Source organism: Polyergus mexicanus, unplaced genomic scaffold (assembly GCF_030449975.1).
Source record: "Polyergus mexicanus isolate NDT 795.1 unplaced genomic scaffold, iyPolMexi1.0 SCAF_7, whole genome shotgun sequence".
In the NCBI taxonomy this organism is placed as follows: domain Eukaryota; kingdom Metazoa; phylum Arthropoda; class Insecta; order Hymenoptera; family Formicidae; genus Polyergus; species Polyergus mexicanus.
The window spans coordinates 9,797,409-9,808,574 of NW_027223327.1; the positions used below are offsets into that span (position 1 = coordinate 9,797,409).

Genomic DNA, 11,166 nt, shown 5'->3' on the forward strand with positions numbered 1-11,166 from the left:
CAAAGATCAAGTATCTGTGTATGATATTCTCCAGCAGCTTGCTCACTGACAAGAAGCAACTTTCTCACTAGTATATCCGACTACATTTGCAAACAGAATCAATCGGATCACCTCGCGGAATTTTTATTTAATTGCGTCGCGAGGCATGTGTTACACGCGTTGATACCTCTCGAAGACAGCCGATCCCGGGGATGGACCGGCGATAGCTTCGCGATCGAGATCGATCGGTGCGCGATCGGGCCGATCGTAATCCCCGATCTCTTTATTCTCATCTCTCGAAGTAACTCATCGTTCCGTATGGTCCATAGAACTAACGCGATCTATGGTATCTGCTCTTTTACTCGATCGATCGTTATCTCGATCCCCGGTGCTCGGTTCGCGCTCTCTCGGAGCAAGCTCGGAGCGCGCGATTGAAACTGAGAGCGAGCCGAAGGAAAGCACCGTGCTCTGGATCGCCCACCGAAGTCGACGATCGCTCCTCCTCTCCGTTCTCATTTTCTCTCCCTTTCTCTCTTCCTGCCTCCCGATCCTCTCTCCCTCTCCCTCTCTCTCTCTCTCTCTTTTTCTCCCTTTGATCCCGCCGCCCTCTCCTCCCTGCTCTGTCCTTATCCATCTCTCGATCTATCTGTCTATCTATCTTTGCCACTGGTCTCTCTTTATCGCACCCTCACATCGCGCGCAGCCAGCTTGCTCTAGGCGAGCACGAGATACATCACTCCGAGATCGTGTAGGTGGATGTCGTTGTGCGCTTCCACGAAGGTAGACAACGAGGAAGTGGAACGCATGCGTCGAGATCCTCGGTACATACCCCCATGTCCCATGTACACCACACCTTTCATTCCGCACCGAATTGCCGCGAGGCATAGACCAACTATTTAAGTCTTCGAAAATCAGAAATAATAGCCGATATTATCTTCTATGCATTATTTTCTTACGAAAAGTATACGCGCCCGCGATTATATACCCCTAAATTCATCAAGGATTATCTAAGGAAAACACAATCTTTAGGGTATTATATTTTTTATAGCAAAAGTTTTGTATAAACTTTATGTGAAATTTATGGGCTGAAACGCAATTTAGTTGATTTTTAACTAACTATAACTCTTAATGAGAAATTACAGAATTCAGAATTTCCTCGTGCCAAGAAATACAAAGCTGAAAGTGAAAAAGTTGCGATGAATAAACAAGCTCAACACCTTGTTAAAGAAAGTAAAGAAAAATCAATTTTTCCTACACATAAACTCGTGAGAATCTGAATCCTACAATATTTTTCAGCAAATCTAAAATCTAGGGTAGAAAGAAAAAAAAACAGTATTCTGTAATATTTTGTAATATTTTGTCTCTTCCTATAAAAATTATGCAATGTCTCTAAAATATTTAAATTATAATAAAATTTTATAGATTGAGATAACATTGTGATCACCAGAGGTGATCAAGTAAATATTATCTTGCGTACATCTAAATCTCGTATTAAGAGGTGAGAAAAAGAGAGCGCTAATATCTCAGCAAAAATAATAATAGGATGTTCCCCCGTATCGCATGCTTTTATCGATAACGCATCACTCGCTTTACATGCATGTCTGTAAATATTGATAGAAAAATAGGTTTTATACAATATCTGAAATCACATACGTGACAATATACGATGGAAAATATGGATAAATCGGATATTGCAATCATTAATCTCTCGCGTGTATAACTCCTTCCCAAATAAATTTATTATCCATCAATTTCCGACAAATATATTTTTTGCAAAATGTAACGGTATTCTAAATATATAAGTAAAAATTTTTATACTGATATTAGACTTATGTATAATAAAGTCATTGTCATTTATAAAAAATATAATGACTCAAAATATAATGATATAACACTTCAAAATATATATAATGATAATTTTGTGTTTAATTTCATCGTTACTCGTTAAAAATTTATGTAAATATTTTCAGGCCTGAACTTATTCCCGATTGAATTCTAAACTCTACTTTCGTAATCATATATTTCAAATGTCGCGTGTTCTTGTATCCATCACACATTAAGGTCAACTCTCTGATTTTCGAAGTGAAAGAACTGTTGATTTACGCAAGAGTTGTCTAGTCCTTTTATCGTTCAAAATAGCTTCTACCTGGATTAAGAGAAAGAGAGACTTTATCGTAGAAACATATCTGTTATAAGCAATATTAAAATATATTTGGATGTGAGTAAAACAAACAGATCGCGAATACAGCAATGTAAAAAAAATATTAGTATAGCATTTTTATTTAAAAAAAAAAAAAAAAAAATTGCAAAATAAAAGTACAATATTTTGTAATTGTGTGCATTTTGCTTTCAATTGAGAGACAACTGATTTTAAAAATATTTAAAAATATACCCATATATGTGCGACAAAAGAGAAATACCTATAAAACAAATCATTCAAACAAATTTTTGCTGAAAAATAATGGATCTTAAATTAATCGAAAAAGTCAAACGGAAATATAAAAAAATCTACGACATTCCATATTTGATCAAATCGGGACATATATGAGGATTACGTCGCATTTAATAGTCGTTAAAGATTTTTCTTAAGACTGTGTGCCATTTCTTCCGACAAGTCGGAAAAACTTAAAAGCGTTCGCTAATGTCCTTATCATCAAAGATGTCAAAAATGTTTCGATGGTACTTGCTCTCCCGAGCTTAATGCTCTTATGACATTCAACTTTACTACATATACCGTAGAAATGCAATATTATGCAGCATGCGAAAAACTGTCATAAACGTTTATTTGCATATATATCGAACGATAGTTCGATATTAAGAGCACATGCAAATAAGCGTTTTATACATAATTTATCAACAACATTCACAAATATCTACTCGTTTTGCGTGAATGTGACGTAGGAATGCGAGTGACAAATCCACTTTACACATTACAAAGTTCTCCAATTTTCAAACTGTGTACAAAAGCATTTAATCTCTTTTGTCTCTCGCACAACTTACGCGGGTCAAAACTTTCTCTACTTTATGTAATATAAAGCACGATGGAAAAATCAGAAATTATAAAATTTTAATCTTAATTAACTGCTATTGCTCATAAAAATAATGGAAAGACTGGAACTGTTTTCTTTGCAAAACAAAGTTGCATGAACATAAATTATTGTAAAGTAAATCTTAGAAATTATTTTAGACATATAGATGTAAGATATAAATATATATATCTGCACAAATGCACGTAAAATTTAATAATAACATTTAATGTTTTTCTATTACATATTTGAAAAATATAAATTTTAGAAAATTTTATTTTATTTTTTTTTTTTGGCAAACGCATTAATTATTACCGACAATTTTTACCGGCGTAAGATTCCTCTCGTGAATTTTGTGTAAGAGAGAGAGACGATACATTCAACAGTCGATAAAATATTTCGGCACTCGAAATATTGATTAATATTCATCGATATATGCCAAATTTATATCAAATATAAATTTATTTAATGAAATATTTTAATAAAAGTTATCCAGCAAAACAGTACGAATATAATTATTTCTTGAAAATTATCTTGTAACATTTAACAAATTAATTTTTATATATCATTCATTATATACATTATTCGCAGTACATTCACATGTACATATGATAGATGTATACCATATATGACAGATGTTATCTTCGAATGAAAAAATAATCCCGGATAAAAATCCTTGTAATACTTTAACAGCTTTAACTAGATACCGGTAATCTTTTAAGTTCATTAAGAAAATGTTTAAATATAGATATAGTGACGTATCGAATCGTGTGAGAAGATATCAATAATAGAAATGTCCAAGAACGATAAGTTACGCGATAACGATAAATGATATGATAAGGCACTGATCATCTAATGATTAAAGAGAGTTAAACAAAAAATTACGCAAATACTTTCGCATTCGCTGAAAATATTACAAACGAGCACAATAGTCCCCAGAAATCGTTTATTAATAGATTATATTTTCCGCGCTTTTACCAAATGAATCTTTTTACTTAATATTTTAACATCAACAAATTCTTTATAAAATATGATAACGTTATTTCAAACCTTAATGGTATTATAAAAAAAACAATTAATTTTATTCTTGCGAAATATACCTATATAGCCTCATAAGATTTATATCAACATTTGGCATCAAGATTTATATCAACATTTATATATTTAGCATTAAAAGAAGGACGATTACGCCAAAACGAGAAAATGGAGAAAATTATAACTGTGGTAAAACCTCTCGAGATGATTAATGTACGGGATGTATCATCTTTCCTTCACGTCACTCGGAATATATTGATTCTTGTCAAATTTATAGTGAGTGCTTATAGAAATACTGCCATTAACGTTATGCGATGATTCGAAAATACAGAAATAGAACATCTTTATCATTAAATTATTAATGTTAATTATCAATTATTATATATAAAATATGACAATATACACTACATAATGAGAATAATGTAACTCTAAAAAAACTCGAAAAATATATATATGAAAAGCTATAAACATATATAAGAAAATATATATATGAATATACATATAAATGTTTTGAAAATAAATGCGTTTCAAAATATTTCAACATAAAAATCATTACTTTTTGTCAATATAAAGTGCCGATAAGATAAGTACTAATTTTAGGAATATCAGATTAAAGTATGGTAAATATGACTTGCAGATCAATTATAACTTTATAATCGTGAATTGTTTGTTTATCAAATAATATCTGTATATTATTCTTTATACGACTGCAACTATATATTTTCCCGTAAAGAATTGATAGGCAAATGTAAAGATATTAATAGGGTACCTTTTTCTCTATTGCTGGTTTCTTATTTTGAAACAAAAAACGAGTTATATTTAAATATATTTGTTTATAGCACTTGGAGTTATATGCTCATTGTCTACGTTTTAATCATTATAAAAAAATATGTCTCTATGTAGATTTTATACATCTTTTATTATATATATTAGAAATATTTGTGTATGTATGTATATATATATAAGTATATTTAAACTTTATTTAATATAAGTGAAGCGTATACATATATATGTGTATTCATTATGAAGCCTCTTTTAAATGCATCATTATTTGATAAATAATTATTTTGCTCTACTTTCAAGGAGTTTATGACTTTTATAATGTAGTCAATAAACAAAAATCACTCACCACCATACGAATTGCCAACATGATCTCTCAAGGCTTCTGGGTAATCGTTAGGGGTCGTAGCTTCGACATCGAAAGTACCATAAATGATATTGTGCTCTTTCTTGATAAATTCTACCACTGACTTCATCATAAGTTGACACGTATGCCTACCAGCAATTTGACTCTGCCCGTTCGTCGCATAAACGAGATGCACTTTACGCCAGTTGTACCTAAATCATAGAAAAGAGAAATAATAAGAGAGTTTTGATAAGAATATTATATACAATATAACTGATAGATTTTTATTTAAAATTCGAATCATACATACCGATCCATTATAGCTACAAAAAATTTGGCAATATCCCTGAAGGCCAAATTTCCAATTCTTGTGGTCATAAAGTATTCATCTTTACATTCGACCTTTTTCTCGGTAAAATCGAAAGTAAAGCCTCCCGTGGTAATTAACGGCGCCCCAAAGAATTTCACGACTCTACCAACAACCGCTACGTAAAAAAAAGAAACCCTCGATTAACATACAGTATTGAGGACAAAAAATAAGAGAAAAGAAATATAATCCAGAGGAAATATGCCATTTGTTGAATGTTATACACAAATATATAAGTAGTCTAATAAATAGCAAGAAAATTAAAAAATAATAAAAAAATATATGAAAAGAGAAAACTAGATGTTCTATTTATTATTATAATATGGTAATTAAATAATTTTGACGCAGCAGCTTTTATGCGAAAAATTATGGAAATTTTAATATCAGAGCAAAAATACTATATAATAAAATACAAGAGCTTTCACAGTTTTGATAGAAATGATTTATGTGTGGATTACAGCGTAAGCGGGATATCAGGATGGTTTTAGAGTCGTCTGTTTTCAGATGACGAGCTCTCTGCTCATTATTATTCTTATAGAACAATTATATTTTAGAAGGGGACAAAATTAAAATTCAACGAAAGAGTTAAAGCAACATACCGACGCAATAATCACACGCTGGCCCAAGAAATAAGTGTACACAATGCGAAAAACTATCAATTGCGCCGATTTGTGCATACATTGCGTCGCAATGGTCATCCTGCGGTAGAAATTTCAGTTTCAACCAATAAGGTAGCAAATTTCGTGATCTCGCTTCGTACACCGCTAAATCTGTAAAAAAATTTTTTTAAAGTGTATTCTATTAAATTTAAAAAGAAAACCACTCTTCTTACATATAATTTTTTTAATAATGCGACTATTACAATTTTGTTTATCGTTTAAAAAATAATAATAATGAAAATTCTAGTTCTTGTATTATTTGTAACATAAATTTAATCATTAATCATTTTATATATAATGGACAAAATAAATGTAACCTAAAAATTCGATTATACTTGTATTGTAAAGTTTAATATCAAATAAAATTAAATTTATACGCGAAACTTGATTTTATTCAACTTCGCGCAATTAACTGATCTCAGTGTTCGTCTGAATAATCTTACCAAGAACGGGAAGAATCTTAGGTAAGGAAATATCGAAACTTGAGTCGGCTGGTAAGAGAACAGCAACCCTTAGCTCGCAAGAAACACCTCCATCGCGACTCGTACTGCATAATGTCTCACAGTCGCGATGCAATTGCACTTCGCGACACGTCACTTTGCCCCCTACTTGGTGCACTAACCATAAGATCGCCAGCACGACGATCCTACGGGACCCCATGGATACGAACGGGAAAACGATGCGACTTAAATCGGGCTTTTCGCTAATTCGAATTAAAAATCGCGAAATATCATTGCTTGACGTCACGTACAACAACACTCTTTCTTTCTCTTTTTTTCTCTCTCCCTTCTCTCTCTCTCTCTCTGTCACAATCACTGGATAAATATTTTTCTCATTGTGAAAAGCTCCACGCGCTATATACGTAGAAAATCATAAGCTGATTCATAAGCTCATTCGTAGCCGTATTGCAGTTTCTGCAATTCCCTTTTGTAATGCATTCTCACTAATTTTCACAATGTGTCGGACTATATCAGCAGTTATTTCACTAGCTTCCTTTAGCAGAGAGCCGTTATATTCGTTTGTCGCTTTCTCAAATAAATTATTCTCTAATGAATTATACGAATTATCCATGTGTATGCGTGTTACCGTATCTTATACAATAATCTTTATTATAATGAAAGTACGAACAATACGGATTACATGTAATTATCTAATATTAATACGTTCAGTAATAAACTTAAAAGAATTGAAAGAATTTATTCTGTTTATACACATATATAACTACTTCTTCATCTTTAAAAGAAAATTAACTTTAAAATAAAATATAAAATTTTAAATTAAATTTAAATGAAATAAAAATCTTTGATTGTCAGTTTTATAAATTAGAATACAATTTCATTGAATTAATACTTGTCAATTATTTCTGGTTTACTTTTTTTTGCAGATTTTTAAAATAAAATTTATGTAGCACCAATGTATTTTATTATGTATTATTTTGAGAAACAAAAAAATCAGAAAAGAGATTATAGATAATTATAATTGCGTTACAGTTAATGCTAACGAAAAACATAACGTAGTTTTCTATTTAGTACTTCATATCGCGTTTAGTACTTTAAAACGGATATCATGCAGCATCTGCAAGCACTTCAAGAATTTTATCAGCAAATGTACGTACGATGCAAAGAATCTTTAGGAATAAGCTGTCACAAAACTTTGCCACACCTAAATCAGCCGACAAAGATCTTTGATATATATTTGCATTCAGACAGTACACAGGTACTAAAAATATATTATTTCGCGCATTACGTTTCGAGTTTCGTCAAATTATATTTGGGGAGAGAAAGCAAATTGCGCGATTAAATACTTCGAGAGTCGAAAAGATATAATTAAGTTCGCGTAATTATAAAAAAAGCGTCATTGATTCCACGAATATTCGACAGCGAGAGACCACGATTCATATCGAGATTGCTGGGGATAAACTGGCATCTCGATCACGCGAACCGTCTTGCCCGACTGACGAGCAAGCACCAACACGCACCTATCGTCTCGCCGCCCCGTATTATCGCGCGAATATCTCGCGTTGATTGATAGTAGTTATCGAAAACTCCAATGTGCACACTCACTTGCCTGCTCCCTTCCGCCGGGGTTGCCATGCCGCAGGATCGAGTTTCCACAAGGGTTTCCCGGCCCACGTCAAGTAACGCTTCACTCGAAGATTGTTCGATATAGTAGACTTCACCGTATGCCACTTTTCCAGTTAGACGTTTTTCCTTCAGACGCTTCGACGACATTTTGCTCCAATAATCCCACGCATATGCATGTGTCTAAAATATTTACAATTATAAAATATTAATATTAATATCAACTTAAAATTTTTTCTCCGTATTTGGATTACTTTGATATTTTATAGAAAAGATGCTCTATTTCTCTCTAAATAGCATATATATATATATATATATATATATATATATATATATATATAGCGCCCAGCTAAAGATCAGCGCTGATTGGCCAGACTTTACTCAATAATAACTCCTTTATTAAGCATTATAAAAAAAAACGATACAGGATTTTTTTTTTCAGTTTGACCCAATCTATCTTCACACTTCGGGTATGTCAAAAATTACCGGACACCCGGTATATCAAATTTTAATTTTTTTGATTTATTATTTATTACTCTTTCATTATATATTATTATTCTTGTATTTTTTAAATTATTTCATTTATATTGCTATTGCCCGAATAGATCTAAGTTCTTGGTATGTACAAAAGTAAAATGGATATTTTCGTGGATGTAGCAAAGCGAAATATTTTTCACATTAAATTCGAATACGTTTTCTGCGTTAAAAATTCTTTTGTTCCCGTTCTCAGCATTCTTGCTTTTAATATTTCGTACGATATTATCGAAATGTGATAAGGTAAACAATTTTTAGATAATATCGAACTATATACATTACATCTTGCACAAGATCTTTGGTTACTTTTCGAATATATCGGTTTGTATAGCGCGTATAGCAGTTTCATTAATTTAACAAAAAATAAAAAATGTTTAGTATCCCTCTAGGCTTCACGCGATACCGCCGTATAATACTGTTTTGTCAACATTTCAATATATATTTCATACATATATTAATTGACTTACCTAAGGTAAGCGACCGGAAAGACATCAGAATCCTCGGAGAATCTTCGTGCGCGATAAAATACTTCGATCAGCAAAATGTCGGTTAGAAGATTCTATAAATCTCCCGCGCATGCGTAGTCAACGATCACGCGTCGCAAAAGAGCGAGCCTTTCAATTGAATCTTAATCATTAAAATGTGCGTTAAAATCGAAACAAATGGACATGCTTCCTGACTATTGATTAAAGAAACAATCTAAAATCATATTTTTTTCTTTTAATTTAATATTACACAAGCTATTATGTATTTCTCGATACATACTTACAAGCGTCGAAGTGTCGAAGCGTCGCGCGCCGCAGTTCCGAACCATTAATGCACGAATGTTTAGACACGCATGTTCATATGTAGATTACGCCTCGAACGCCCTCTAGTTTCATTCGATGAGGTAAATATGGCTGCCGCTTCAACCAATCACAGCGCTCCATACGATGCTCGTCATATCGGCTAATTAATTTTACAGATTTAACTTTCCCATCTCAATGTTGAAATATGTTCGCGCACAAGAATACGCGCGCAATTTTCATCATTAAATTTAATTGAACCTTACTTTAAAAGTATATGCTTTTTCGAGGCCATGAAAAACTTTTTCATATTTTTTTATCATCACTACAGATCACAGATTAGCGAGAAACAAATACGTAAACTTGTATATTCTAAGATCTTTCAAAATTGAATTATATATCATATATATATATATATATATATATATATATATATATAATCGCTGTAGCCATCTGTTAAAATTTATAGCAAAATTTGCGTAATTTTACATAAGATTTAAGAAGTATTTATTTTTAATATTTTTAAAATATTAATTTATTTTTTTCAAATTGCAATATATATGTCACCTAGAAAAGGGATATTATATATTACATATGATCAATAAATACAATTCAAAAACTCTCTTATTAATAAACTTAGAGCAATAATAAAAATGCTGAAAATTTAATAAAAATAATAAATCTCTCTGACAAAACTCTTCAAATTTTTAATTACATATTATGATGCTACTTGAAAGAATTAAATAACTTTGCATGCTTGTTTGATGTTTATTTTCACTTGTATTACTCAATAACACAATTTTATAGTGTGATTAATATATATATATATATACTGCTTGCAGAAGGAGAAAGGCGGGAGGGGGATGATAGAACTTTTATCCATAAAAAACCTAATATTCTTGTGTAGGTATTATATTTCGAATATAGCTTTTGCACAGCCTTTGTATCCTCTCTATTCAGTTATTCTCATACACGAAGATTCATATCGATATTAACAATAAAGCATCACAATATCTTCTTAAGGATATTTCACTAGTATTTTCGATAGTTTCTCAAACATCCACATCTTACGATTAAATCGCAATGAATGGCATGTTTTTTATGAGATATAAATTCACGTAATGTCTTAAATATTACATGATATCTCCAAATATTAATTTTGTTCCACATTACTTATGTTTTCCGTTCAATCGAAGAATAATTCGATGCGATGTTTCCGGCATATTTATATTATACAAGATGCGATAGAAGTTCCCAACTAAAATCTCAGATTTTAGTTTAAGCAAAAAAAAAAAGAAAAAGAAAAAGGAAAAAAAAAGAAAATCTTTCCATATCCCAATAAGGAAGACACAGAACACACATACACACGCATATACAAATATGTCTTTTAATAATACCTACATACGCATATCTGTAGATAGTGAAAGGACGATGGAGAACATTAATGCAAGAGTACGTTTTAATGCCTAGCTACAATCACTATTATTTCACCTACTTGCTGAAACAAGTCACAAATTCAAAGACTATGTGTATGCCATATAATACTCTACCAAAGTATGTTTTATGCTTTTTTG

General features: G+C 31.5%; 1 protein-coding gene across 2 annotated transcripts in view; it reads right to left on the reverse strand.

Moving 5' to 3' along the window:
• LOC138935215 (atrial natriuretic peptide receptor 1) overlaps positions 1-9,434 on the reverse strand; it is an 85,995-nt gene extending 76,561 nt beyond the window's left edge. Inside the window, exons 1-5 of one of the 2 annotated variants that reach the window (XM_070299668.1) lie at positions 9,275-9,434; positions 8,256-8,456; positions 6,133-6,303; positions 5,477-5,651; positions 5,170-5,378 (exon numbers count right to left, since the gene is read on the reverse strand). In XM_070299668.1, the coding sequence (XP_070155769.1) occupies positions 5,170-5,378; positions 5,477-5,651; positions 6,133-6,214 (466 nt within the window). In that variant the 5' untranslated portion in view covers positions 6,215-6,303; positions 8,256-8,456; positions 9,275-9,434. Of the gene's footprint in view, positions 1-5,169; positions 5,379-5,476; positions 5,652-6,132; positions 6,304-6,635; positions 7,318-8,255; positions 8,457-9,274 lie in introns of those variants that run through there. The other variant, XM_070299667.1, reaches the window with a different exon arrangement.
• Positions 9,435-11,166: the final 1,732 nt, after the last annotated feature.